This window comes from Garra rufa, chromosome 11 (genome assembly GCF_049309525.1).
Source record: "Garra rufa chromosome 11, GarRuf1.0, whole genome shotgun sequence".
Taxonomy (NCBI): domain Eukaryota; kingdom Metazoa; phylum Chordata; class Actinopteri; order Cypriniformes; family Cyprinidae; genus Garra; species Garra rufa.
In genome coordinates, this window is record NC_133371.1 from 5,483,245 (window position 1) to 5,497,038 (window position 13,794).

The window sequence follows — 13,794 nt, forward strand, 5'->3', positions numbered from 1 at the left end:
TCCCCCTGCCATGACCAGAGCCAAAACCCCATCCGCTATTACTGGGGCTAGAAATGATCACAATCACAACCATCATGCCTTTAGTGAAGACACCGGTTTGTGGAGGCAGGGCTGTTCAGTGTATTAGCCCTCAGGTCAAGGATCAGCTAAAATGAATACGGTAAAAATACCTGCAATTGACCAAGCTTGAGACCTTGAAACCTGTCAAAAACACTCAAGTTATATTTCATAACAAAATTACAAAATGTCCACATACACGTAAAGAATTTACACATCTATTTTTGCGCATAATACACAAATGTTAATTTGAAGGGAAAAAAAAAAAAAAAGTATAAATAAGTGTGAAAATGTGTTCACGTCTCATTAAAGTAACAGCTCTTAAAGTAGTCCACTTCCAGAACAAAAATGTACAGATTATGACTCGCCCTCTTGTCATCCAAGATGTTCATGTCTTTCTTTCTTCAGTCATAAAGAAATAGTTTTTTGAGGAAAACATTCAGGATTTTTTTCTATATAGTGGACTCCTATGGTGCCCGAAATCTGAACTTCCAAAATACAGTTCAAATGCTGTTTTATCCCAAATGTGGTTTTTAAATGATCCCAGCCAGGGAAGAAGCACCTTATCTAACAAAACAACCGGTTATTCAAAAACATATATATAAATGTATACTTTTAACCTCAAACTTTCGTCTTGTCTAGCTCTGCCTGAACTCTGTTTTTTTCCGGTTTAAGACAGTTAGGGTATGTCAAAAAACTCCCATCTTATTTTCTCTCTCAACTTCAAAAATTATTTCCAAATCATCCTACATTGTTGCAGAAGTATCAACCCTTTGTTTGCAAAATTAACATACCAAGATCATCAAACACCCTTAACAAAAAAGGTAAAACAGCGATGTAGGACGATTTTGAAGTTAAGGGAGAAAATGAGATGAGAGTTCAGGCAGAGCTAGACAAGATGAGCGTTTGAGGTTCAAAAGTATATAAATTGTAATTTAAAAAAAAAAAAAAAAAAACTGATCCTTCTCCCTTGGCTGGGATGGTTTACAAACACACTTGGGATCATTTGAAGACTCATTTAAACTGCATTTTGGAAGTTCAAACTCAACACAGAAGTTCCCTATATGGAGAAAAAAAAATCTGAAATGTTTTCCTCAAAAAACTATTTCTTTATGACTGAAGAAAGAAAGACACAAACATCTTGGATGACAAGGGGGTGAGTACATTATCTGTAAATTTTCGTTATGAAAGTGAACTTTAACAGCCTGAAAAGTAGGGTTCACTTATAAATAATTTCTTGAGCTTTCTTTTTGATTTGGGGCTAAAATATGACCCAGAAGTAGTACATAAGAATTATACTTCATAGTAAAACACAAAAAACATGTACCCATCATAAGGGTGCTTAAGTTAGAGTATGACTGCCTAAGAACTTCAGGCTGTTCATCTACATTTCAGTTAACAGAACGTGCATATGTGTGCTGCTTGATGGGCTGATGCCGATCTAAATTCAGAACTCATCTTTTATTAGCTGCAGCACATATGAAATCACACATACTGCACAATGTTACTCTAATGACTAAAGGGATGAATCATTTCACAAATTCATCAAACGTGCTGCAATTCAGATGAACAGCCCAGCACTATTTTATTTTAACATTAAAAATATGTTTAAAGAGAAATGAATGCATGCCTGTTTATAAACAGAGATAAAGATGTTTAACCATGTGTTTCAACCTTCAATAACTACATCACATCTTTTTGCTGATTCTTATTAATCATTTTTAGAACCAAACACTGAAACTATAAATATTAATACATTTCTTTCTTGAGCAGTTTTAGAACTAACCAGTTTCATGTAACTGATATACTTTTATTTTTGTGCATATCATTGGTGTGTGTGTGACAAGAGGCACTTACAGCTAAAACAAGACTTCGGGTATCATGCCCTCTTAAAAATAAATACTGGTGATTGGCATTGACTGATTTTGGTGTTAAAATGTCGCCAATCACATCTGCCTCAAATCTCCTGACTGGTGCACCACTAGTTGTAAGTGTGCATGTCCCCAATCATCTCCTAACAGGATTAAATGCAGAATAAGCGGCACAATGTGTAATATCCTTCATATATTCTGGATTGAATCAATCTCATATCTATCCACAAGTCTGTCGTCGCAAAAGACGATCCGGATAGATCAGGTCTGTCACGGTAATCGTGCGTGTCAGTTGCATCACTGGTGGCAGGTGCCCGAAGTCTGGTTCTAGCACCCATGCAGCTGGTGTTGTACATGTGCACTATGTTGAAACTAAAGAATGTACAATAGTTCAAGTGTGTGCTCACACTGACATCCAACCTAACCAAAAGAGCCCAACCCTGATATTAAAGTATCAGTTCATTTCCAGAGCAAAAATTTACAGATAACATACTCACCCTTTTGTCATCCAAGATGTTCGTGTCTTTCTTTCTTCAGTAGTAAAGAAATTACGTTTTTTTGAGGAAAACATTTGAGGAAGGATTTCTCTCCATATAATGGATATGTATGGTGCCTCCCCTAATTGAAACTTCCAAAATGCAGTTTAAACGCAGCTTCAAAAGGATCTAAACGATCCCAGCTGAAGAAGAAGGGTCTTATCTAGCAAAACGATCGGTCATTTTCGAAGCAGATTGACAATTTAGGTACTTTTTAACCTCAAATGCTCGTCTTGTCTCGTCTCTACGATGCGTAGTCTGTGTGTTCCGGGTCAATACAGTTAGTGTATGTCGAAAAACTCACATCTCGTTTTCTTCTCAACTTCAAAATCAATGTGAACATACAAAGAAGATTAAACATCCTTCACAAAAAAAGGTAAAACAGCGTTGTAGGACGACTGTAAAGACGAAAACAAGATGGGAGTTTTTCAACATACCCTAACTGTATTGACACGGATTACACAGACTACGCATGTGCATCGCAGAGACGAGACATGACAAGCATTTGAGGTTTTAAAGTAGGGTTGCATCGATCCGATACTCTGGATTGGTATCGACGCCGATCCAAGCTTTTTGAATGGATCGGATATCGGTGATGTGTGACCGATTCAAATTCAATACCGTTACCAGAGTTTGATTAAATAAATAGGAAGAAATAATAGTCTACTGTAAAAACTATAATAATTCATACAAGAACACAGTTATTTTAAAACATTGCCTTAAAAATAAAATACATTTACAATACGTTGCGCTGGTTACACAAGCACATGTGACGTGAGTGTGACAGGCGAGTTCAGAGGGAACTTCCACATGCAAAATCTACTGTACCTCAGCGCGGTAAACATGTCCCTGATCTGGAAATATTTTACTCTTGATACAGCATCTAGAAGCACTGCAAATATTAATATTTGCAAAGCCAAAGTTTCAAGAGGTTGAAGTAGTGTTTCGAATTACAACACCACAAATTTAATCAAGCGTCTTCAAAAGCATCACGCAAAAGAACACAAGGACTTCACTAACCGAGTGACAGCTTTTAATACTTTCTTTGTAAATACTTTGTAAATTAGAAATTGTTTAATACAGCAGTTAAATAAATAAGTTATTATTAAATGACTTTCATTGTCTGACTATAACACTATTGCCTGATTTTGCTCTATTTCGTCGTCAAAAGTAGTCTGAAACAAGTCACAACTGAGCCGCTGCGCATCTCCACTCAAACACAGCGGTGTTTCGTTTATGAATGAACGTGCGTTTTTAAACGAATCTAGTGAAATAATTCAATTTCCCATTCTAACAGAGTCACTTGCTTTATTTCTGAATGAACCATCCGTTCGAATGAATCAAATCAATGAAATGATTCAGTAATTAAATCAGTCACTTGCCGCCATCTGCTGGCAGATCTGTTCAGTTATTTATATCTGTAATATTTCTGTAATAACACCGTGGCAACGTCGTTTTGATTTTTTATAGTAATAAAAACATTAAGTTCAGTTAGAGAACAGACGCTACAATTAACTGAACACCGCTGCTTTATGCAGTGCGCCGAACTACAGTCGTACATCACAGATCAGCACTCGGAGTCAGATTTCATTGATCATGTGAGGAGAGTCGAGCTGACTGACAAGACGATGGCGGAAGATTTAGTTTCAAAATGAAATGCAAAAGCGCCCAGCTTGTCAGTGAATTACGGCTTTGTGTAGTAGAGATATTGTGCAGCCCTATATTGTTTAATTTTATCATTTGATAATCATTATTATTAAACAGTCCCTTCAGGATTTTTATGCGAGACCTTCATTTTGTGATTATTTTGCGGTGAAATGGCAAATTATGCAGGATCACAAAAAAAGTGTGTACATTTTGTTGTGGATTCAGCGATCGCAGAATCGCGGAAAACTGGAGGATCTGATCAGGGTTTTCGCGAATATTTAAATTAACCAGTTTCTGTAGCTTTTTTTTCTTATGGTAGTGAAACGGTTACTTTGCAGAGACTACTGATATTTAAGTTTCGTGACAACACTAGTCTCCATAAGATTGCCTACACTCCTATTCGGTCTAACTTGGACATCCCATAACATGAATTAGAGCTTGTTAACTTGTTTTGAACATTCCTTTGAAAAAACAGAAGCAGTTTGAACACTCACTTGCTAGTTTGGCCTGTAGTCCGGAGGGCCCAGGCTTGGAGGAGGTCTCAGCCTTGGCCGATCCCGGCAGGGACAGTCTGGGCTTTGGCAGGTTGACTTTGGAGTTGAAGCGGGATGTCCAGTCAAACTTGGAGGAGCCAGCAGCCTTGCTCTGCTCTTTATCTCGGCTGCTCCTTCTGGGGGAAGGGGAGGACGCGGAGCGCGACCGTCGCGCTTTGCTCTGGTCCTTGCCCTGCTTTAGCCGGGCACCCTGAGGGGCACAGCTGTTGGCGCCTGTGGCGGCCGAGGAGGAAGAGGAAGAGGAGGATGAGGAAGAGGCAGAGGAAGAGGAGGAGTCAGTCACGGTGCTACACCCAGCTTTGGCTGAGGCGGCCGATTTGGACGCCAGCTTGGTGGGTTTGGCTGCCCGGCTGGCCTCGCTGCGGGGTGGCAGGGGGCCTGCCGCGCTGCTCGAGCTGGGGAGGGAGGAAGAAGAGGAGGACGACAACGAAGAGGCGTCTGCCTTCTTGCGCTTTTGAGAGGGGGTGTTCGGGGCCCCACTGGGGCCAGGGTAGGACACGTTCTTCTTGCTCAGGGCTCTGGCGGGAGCCGGCTCGGCTGCTAACCGTCTCTTTTTGGACTTGTTGCTGACAGACGCTGGAGCCTTCCTCGGCTCTGTAACTTCAGGTGAGGTTGTGGGGGCCGACGGCCCGCTGGATGAACTCTCCGAAAGGTGGCTGGACACCGCTTTGGGCCGCTTGGCCGGGCTGGGCGAAAAAGTGATGTTGGGCTCTGAAGCGGAGCTGCGTTTGAGAGCACGGGTGCTGCTGCCCTCCCGTCTCCCCTGCGTGCCCGAAGTCCCTGCTGCTTCCAAGTCTGGATCTGGAATCGAGTGTGAACCCACGGATAGAGAGAGGCTGTTCCTGTAAAAACAAACAGAAAAGGGGAAAGACTTGAGCACCAAAGACAGAGCAGTCGCCACACGGTGAACTTGCCATACCCACACGCAATACAGGAGGAAAAAGCGATACCTTCGAGAGGCGTGGCCGCGGGCGGAGCCGACGGCAGAGCTGGGCGGGGCTTTGGAAGCCTTAGAATTAGATCTTCTACTTTCAGGTGGGGAATTTGCTTTTTGGTTTACTTGCTCTGGCTGCAACCTGGAGAGGTTGGGAATTAAACAGCAGAGAGCAGTGTGGGATGGGCAGTAGATGAGGAACACCTCAAATTCAATTTCATGAGCTGACTACTCCTTCAGTCCTACAGCACTTCCTAAACACCCGTCAACCCAACGCCAAAGACAAACAGCAATCATTACGAGTTTCTATCTAGACATTTCTCACAAGTTGAGCGCATCACCCAGAGTTGGGCAGCTAAACTATTAGTCATTAGGCTGTGGCTGGAGGATATAAAGAACTTGTTTGAAAGAGAAGAGACCAAATGTATCCCCCCACAAGTGCTGAGTGTCAAATGTCTGTGTATCGGGCATAAAAGAGACACATTCTGTCAGTCTTGCCTGCAATGCTATTCAGCAAAGATGCTGTGCTACTACTGAATCTACAGCACCATGGCAAAGGACGTAATATTTTATTCAAGCTGAGAGTGTGTGAACCTAATGCAGTGTCAATCGAATGTGACTACAGAGGAAGACTGTGCACCCTTAAATAACCTACCTACATATTTTTCTACTGTTGATATTACATAACTAGTATAGTCTTCTTCCTGAACAAGTAATTCTTCTTAGAAGGTTGCGACCTGAGATCACAAATTATTACATTAGTGTCCAATAGTTTGAGGTCAGTTTTTAAGAAAAACTTCAACCCCTTAACTGTCACTGTCCCCTCTGTGGGACGCCCAAATTTACTTCACTATTTTACAAATAAATCTAATCATGACCAACTATATATCATTGGAAAGGTCTAAGCCTCCTAAAAAGATATATTACTTTTTTTATGTGTTACAAACTATGTAGTTCTGACATTTGTCACAAACAGACTTCCTCGTTGCCTTTTCCCTATCACACTTTAGAAATCATAAGAAATGATATATTAGTTGAAAACTTGAAGTTGAAAAAAATTCATCCTTTGGAAGCCATTTTAAAATCAGACATTGCATTAACATGGAAAATGTACATCAAAATCATATTACACAATGTTTATGAAATAAAAAAATTTAAGTTTGAATTCTTCATTTTCACATCGCTGTTCAAAAATGGGAGTGACAGTTAAGGGGTTAGTAAAAAAATGCATTAAAACGATTCAAAAGTGGCATTATTTATAATGTGACAAAGATTTCCATATCAAATCAATAAAATTAAATAATCCAGAAAAAAGGTTTAAAAAATGTTATTGTTTAGGCATGTTATTACCAACATTATTAATAAATATTCAATTAACAAAATCATTAAGGAAACGGAAAGCGGAAACCCTGCTGAGCTTTGAGCAAAAATCTGTGGCTGCTGATTCTGACAAGTGCTGCTTTGATGTTTCATTAATGAAATGGTTAAGGAACCATTACAAATGCACTTAATAATGTTGTTTATGTCGCACTGGTCAACATGGCTGTCGCCTTGGACTGACAAAAAAAAAAAACTAGCGATGCGAATTTTATTAGTTACTGATGCCATTTAAAAGGAGGACTATTTCAGTTAGACATTATTCATACATGCACAGAGCGAAAGAGTCTGAGATTGAGTAGTATTGGAAAGGTCATGCGACCTCAACATTGTAACCACTGCACAAATAGAACAACTGCTCTAGATACAGACAGGTAGATAAAGATGCACCTACAGACTTAAACCAAGGCTGTATACAGCACTTTGGTGCACATTGTATCCACTGCATACTCACCTTCCTGCAAGTGTGTGGTCTATTGGCTGGGCCGCGGCTGTGTTCCTCTGTGAACGGCGCAGTGACCCCCCTGGATTGGAATTAGGCCGGTTGGACATTGGCACCTCTCTCCTGAAGGGACATACCCTTTCTAGACACTACCATTCACTGGTAAGGTATAAAGAGAGAGAAAAAAGAGGGTTAGTTAATGTTCTGTGCTGAAAGCCATCTTGCCATTAGCAAAATATGAACTTCAAGACAATGTCATTCTGTACTTGTAAGTGTCCACCAGTTAAATATATACACCAAACTTCACTTCCACACACCCAAATGACCAATTCATCTCCATTCTGTCTGGTCAAAACAACCATAACCAAATGCCCCTGTTCCATTTATGCAAAGCTCAATATCGTCTTGAGTCACAGACATGTACCGCAGCACAACCATGGCTCCACCACTCGTAACAGATCAATAACCTTACTCACATCTCATATTAACATACGTCACAGGAGTGCTGCACAAATGACCCATGAAGACACCAAGAAAATGATGAAGGGTTGAGAGAGAGAGAGACAATCAATAGGACAAAAGCGTTCTAAACAGACACCGAAGGAGAAAAGGACAAATGCTTAGGAAAACCATGCACTAGCATGAATTACTTCTACACTGACCAATCAGATTTGTGTTTGGTGCCTATTTCCTTAGTAATGCATGATGGCATCAAGCTTGAGGCGATTTTAAAGATGACAGTGTGTTGGCCAGCATCACAAAAACACAGTGAGATAAGACGCATCCTGAACATAGACAGAATAGCCAGAGGGGGGCCTTTGTGTCCTCCTCAGTTCAGTGGTAATGAACAGCGCTAGCCATCAATCACTACGACACCGCAGAGACACACAATCCCACCACACCTTTATCCTGCGAGTATACGAGATGGTGTCCTACAGTTCTGCATGATTATCAGTTGATCTAAATGAAAGACTATTATAAACTAAGTGGACTCTAATGGGGAGGCCTGATCTACTCATGAAGTCACATTTGACTAAAAAACAAACGACAGACATAAACTCATACCTGAAGATTTCTTGGAAACAGCTTGAGATTTGTGCTAATAGATGCTATGCAATTGAGCTGACAATTATCAATGATTTTAGTCCAACTTTATCCTAAACATCAGCTTCCGTAAAACATTCAGTCGTAAAGAAAGCCAGAAATGTTTAATACTGTATCTTCTAGCATTTCTTCTAAAACTATTGGCGGCCATTTGCAATTTATCAATCACTTTTTATGTAAAGAGTGTAAACAATCTTGCTGTTACACTCCTGTAAACAAACTAAAAGTTGAATAATTTAGTTTGATGCACTGCATGTTTCAGAGCACAGAACTGTGTTCATTTAAACACAAGCAGTTCATGATCCAGTATTTTTAGTTGCTTGGCTCATGTAAAATGCTGTTTCCACATGTCTCATGTGCATTTAGGAGATGTAGAAATGTGTGCTAAGATACGTGTACATTCACACAATTTCCAACTTTTCTGAGGACAGATGTTTCAGCATTTAAGCAGAATTGTAATGAGAGGCATTTATAAACCTGTGGTCAGCTAAACTTAGGTCTCATTGCATTGTTCCTGAAATAAAACCTTAGTTTAAAGGTCATTGCACACTGAGTTCTAAATAATTGTATGCGTTTTTTTTTTGTTTTTTTCGTATTTGTCAAAATGCTTGCTATGGATGCGAAAACGCAAAAAAAAAAAAAAAAATTAAAATATGATGGACAAAAGTTTCGAAGGCAGTGTGTAAACCTGATTGACACAACATGAATATTTATTTTCTCAGTGTGCAATCAATGCAAATAATTTATGGCATAAATATTATTTTAACCTCCAGTGTAAAATACAATTATTATTATAATTTTAATCATTTTATTGCACATATACAAATGTAACGTATTTGTCATTAAATAGTACTTGTATTACTCTTATTGTTGTACTGATTTCATAAAACATCAGTGTGAATGTGATGTGGATTGAGGCACTGTTGCAACTAAAAAGTGGGTCTCAGTCCGCTTCCAAACGAACTCTGGTGCAGTTCGAATGAAATATGAATGCAACACAGACCAAACACTTCTAAACGAACCAAAAACAGGATGCAACATGTTTTCACAAAGGGAACAAGCGGTGTCTCCAAAACAAAAGTTCTGTCACAAAATATACGTCATTTAACCTAACCAATCAGGCTGTGAACGTATCATTATGTCTTTAGGTTCGCTGTCAAAAATTGCAGTGTGAACACTAAGCGGACCAGTTCCAAATGTATCATTTTTATTTTTGGTCCGGACCAAACAAACCGAACTACAAGTGTGAACACACCCTAAAAGCAACTACTTCTATTGGCCCCTTTGTCTGGATGTCCAAGCAGGAGCAATATATACAAAAAAAAAGTGTCAGGGTGGATTAAATGTAAATCAAATCATAATAGGAATACGAATTTTAACATTTTTGGTAAATCACCTATATACTGCACAATGCACTGCAAAAAACATAAATGCATTCAAATGTGTTTTCAAATTAAAATATTAACTTAATATTAGGGGGTAAAAAAATTATCAAAGAGATTCAGTTGACAAAAAAAAAGCCCTGTTCTAAACTTACCATTTACTAAAACACTCATATGCAGATAAGACAAAGGTTACACACAAGACAAGATACTTATGCTCTATTACAGCATTAGTGGGGCTGATTATTAAGCATTACAACCTCAGGAACTGATATTAAATACATTCAAACCATCTAATAACATCCTGAAAGCATGCCTGAACATACCCAATCGTATTCACTGCACAATGGCCAAATGCTGCTGCAAATTAAAACCATGAACCATAAAATTAGAAAATTTTATATGGTGAAATGTGTTCAACTGAGTGCATTTACATTGACCAAACTCTGAGCACCATCAAAAATCAACTCGTTATAAACCCCATTCATAATATTACTGAGAGCGCTGTGCTAATAAACATTTAGTCAAAGCTCCTCGAAAATGCAATTATAATAATTAAAAAAAATAATAATACTTGAGGGCAAGTGTGTATATAGTTTTTCGAATGAACGGAAACCCTGGTGAGCTTTGAGGAAAAATCTGTGGGTGCCAATTCTGACAAGCGCAACTTTGAACCTCTTTTGCCATTTATACAAAACCGGATGTTCACGACCGACATTTAAATGGAATTAAATGACTACTTTGAGCAGAAGCTCACCTACAGTGTAAACTGTAAACTGGGTTCCCACAGTACAATATAACTATAGTAAAAAGGTGTTGCTAAGCCACATACCATCAACATAAATTGGAGTTGAAAACACATACAGTAGCAGCAGGTATGATAGTGGGAGGTGACGAGTAAATCAAGTTCACAGGAATCTAGAAAAACACCGCTTAGTATGAGTATCCTCCTGTTCCACGTGACCGGTGTGTCACATTCAAACCTGTATGTAACAAGTAACAGATTGTGAAATTGTCCTATTCAAGCAAAAGCAAGAGCAGATCAAATACTGCCTGTATGCACAATGCATGTATCACAACTAATTGAGACACATAATGCTAGCAAATGAACTCTTCATATTGCATCTTTATGGACTTAATGTTAAAACAAAAGTCACTGCTTTCATCCTCTTACTTAGGTTGTCAAATTAAAGATAATCAATCAAAATTCAACCCATTTACTTGCTTAATATAGGTTTCTGGTCTTAAGTCTACAATATACTTCAAGCTGAATCGAAAAATGTGTGGTGGAAAACTGCACCATCTCTATAATCCACCCAGCTATGTGTCACCCACAGCTCATCATCAATTACCAATTCATAAAATCAATCATTTTATCTGCTTATATATCCTTTTTTACTTAAAGTCAAATGGGTTTCATGTTTACTTTAAGAAAGTGTAAATAACCTTGCATGAAATTAGGGTCAGACTTATGAGATGTTCACATGAGACTACAGAACACCAGATCAACTTATGTGGCACAAAATATAAGTCTACAGTGCAACATTTGTCTAGTGTCAAGGGAGGACAGGGATTTATGGACTCTTAACCTAGATACATTTTTCTCAGGCCAAATATGTCACTTTAAATATGGATGCTCCTGCCGCTAAACACAGATCCTCTCAAGACAGGACGCTCAAACTCTGGGGTCAAGTTGATTAATGGCTTAACGACAAATGACACTGGTCAAATGCTCTTCTGGCAACTCGAAATGACTAGTTCACCGAAACTAAAGAAACCCAGATTTCAAACCCCACACTGAAAACACATTATACGGTTACAGGACGGATTTAAGATGATGGGTTTATGTAAATGGAAGTTTACAGAATAAAATAGTTATTTTTTCATTTTCAGAAGTGGTGAGGAATGGGACATACACTATATTGTCAAAAGTATTGGGACACCCCCTTCTAATGAACGGGTTGGACTACTGTAGAAATTCCATGGGTACAAATCCTAAAGTTTAAGCATATAATGATATTCTAGGGGATTGTGTTCTTCTAATTTAATCATCTTTTCTATTCTAACATGACGATGCCTCTGTGTATAAGGAAAGGTTCAAAAAGAAATGATTGATTCAGTCGGTGAGAAAAACTTGACTGGTCTAATCACATCTGAACACCTCTGAAAATGCAGACCTTGAGCCAAAAACTCATCACCAAACACCAATGACTTGTAACTATAATTTGGTACAATCAATGCTGACACTTCCAAAACTGTTGCAACAGAGATGGAAATACAATTTCTAAATACATGAATTGTTTCTATCTTTGTTGCCACAGTTTTGGAAGTGCCTTTTTCTGTTCTAAAGAAGAGGGTGTTCCAATACTTTTGTCTATATAGTGTATGTACAAGTCAATGGTGTTTGCTGATGAGTTTTTGGCTCAAGGTCTGCATTTTCAGAGGTGTTCAGCTGGGATTAGGACTTTACTTTCTGCAGACCATTCAAGTTCTTCCACACTGACTGAATCAATTTCATTTCTTTTTGAACCTTGCCTTATACACGAGGCATTGTCATGTTAGAATAGAAAGGGGTTCTGTCAAAACTGTTGCTATAAAATTAGAAGCACACAATTCCCTAGAATATCATTATATGCTTAAACATTAAGATTTGTACTCATGGAAATAACTAAAGTAGTCAAACCTGTTCATTAGAAGGGGGTGTCCCAATACTTCTGGCAATATAGTGTACATTTGGACACAAATGCTGGAATGATTTTCCAGGTGCAATTTAGGCATGGATAACAACAGCTAAAATATTGTATTTCTTAATCCTACGCATGCAAACTCTCACAATCACACATGCTTATCATATGTTTTTTTGAAGGATCTAAAGTCATACCACAAGGTTAAATGTTTATAAAGAATGTTTATATTTTTTCCACTAAAAAGATCATGTTTTCTTTGGCATCCCACCCTTAAACAGTCAAATGACTTGCTTAAGGTGTCATGCAACCACTGCAAGGCATTCAATATCAGACACTCAACTTAACTTTCCCAAGAAGCAAACTGTTTAAGCTATTACACAATCATGTTAAAGAACAGAACAGCCCACAGGTCAAAAAAAAAAAGAATCATGTAACAATCAGCCACAAATCAAATAATTGTAACACCCAACGTATGCAGCTCACAACTACCATTTCTTGGCTTCCTGTATATCGTTTTATAATTCTATCTGCTTGTTTTCAAACGCGTTACATCTAATGTTAGTTCTACTATCAAAAAAAAAACAAGGGAAACCTTTCTGAACAGGCCAATGTTATTCAAATACACTAGGTTGATCTAAATATTCAGTAGTCTAAAATATGCTTGTTCCTGCGATTCTGCTTGCTTGGCACTACTGCTGACTGCATGCTGGGAGGAGAAACAAATGGCTTTAATTACTTTACCCCTGTCATAACTGACACAGGATCAGCTCTACAGCCCAAATCAAATAATCATACCAAGAAAACGAAAACTACGACAGTATGAAGAAGCAAGAGCAACCTTGTAATACAGAAAACGTTGTACTCTCCTTCAAAGTGTCCAAATGAATAAATCCTTTGACTCTTCAAGTAGAGCTTTTGTATTTATCCATTAGGAATTGATTGGATCATGAAAACTAGTCTCTTTGACAGATTATTAGATTAGAGGTTTTAAAAAGCAAGAGTCAAAAAGGAAATTTGTTTTAGGGGTGGAGCAAGCTAGCAAATTCTTATGAAAGAAAAAAAAAATCTTCTCTTATGAAATAGTTTCCTTATACAAAACCAGGAAATGTATTAGGGAAATAAGGTCAATTTTGATTTCATGTTAATTTCACACAAAAAAAACTCCTCCCTTGCCAATTACCAAAAATATAACAACCTATTTTA

At 38.4% G+C, this 13,794-nt stretch overlaps 1 protein-coding gene across 8 annotated transcripts in view; it reads right to left on the reverse strand.

Moving 5' to 3' along the window:
• The window catches only part of trip12 (thyroid hormone receptor interactor 12), a 59,468-nt gene extending 51,898 nt beyond the window's left edge, over nucleotides 1-7,570 (reverse strand). For 5 of the 8 annotated variants that reach the window (XM_073849966.1, XM_073849965.1, XM_073849964.1 and 2 more), the window contains exons 1-3: nucleotides 7,431-7,569; nucleotides 5,616-5,741; nucleotides 4,606-5,507 (exon numbers count right to left, since the gene is read on the reverse strand). In XM_073849966.1, coding sequence (XP_073706067.1) covers nucleotides 4,606-5,507; nucleotides 5,616-5,741; nucleotides 7,431-7,528 — 1,126 coding nt within the window. In that variant the 5' untranslated portion in view covers nucleotides 7,529-7,569. Of the gene's footprint in view, nucleotides 1-4,605; nucleotides 5,508-5,615; nucleotides 5,742-7,430 lie in introns of all 8 variants that reach the window. The other 3 variants (XM_073849969.1, XM_073849968.1, XM_073849967.1) reach the window with 1 other exon arrangement.
• Between the last annotated feature and the right edge of the window lie 6,224 nt (nucleotides 7,571-13,794).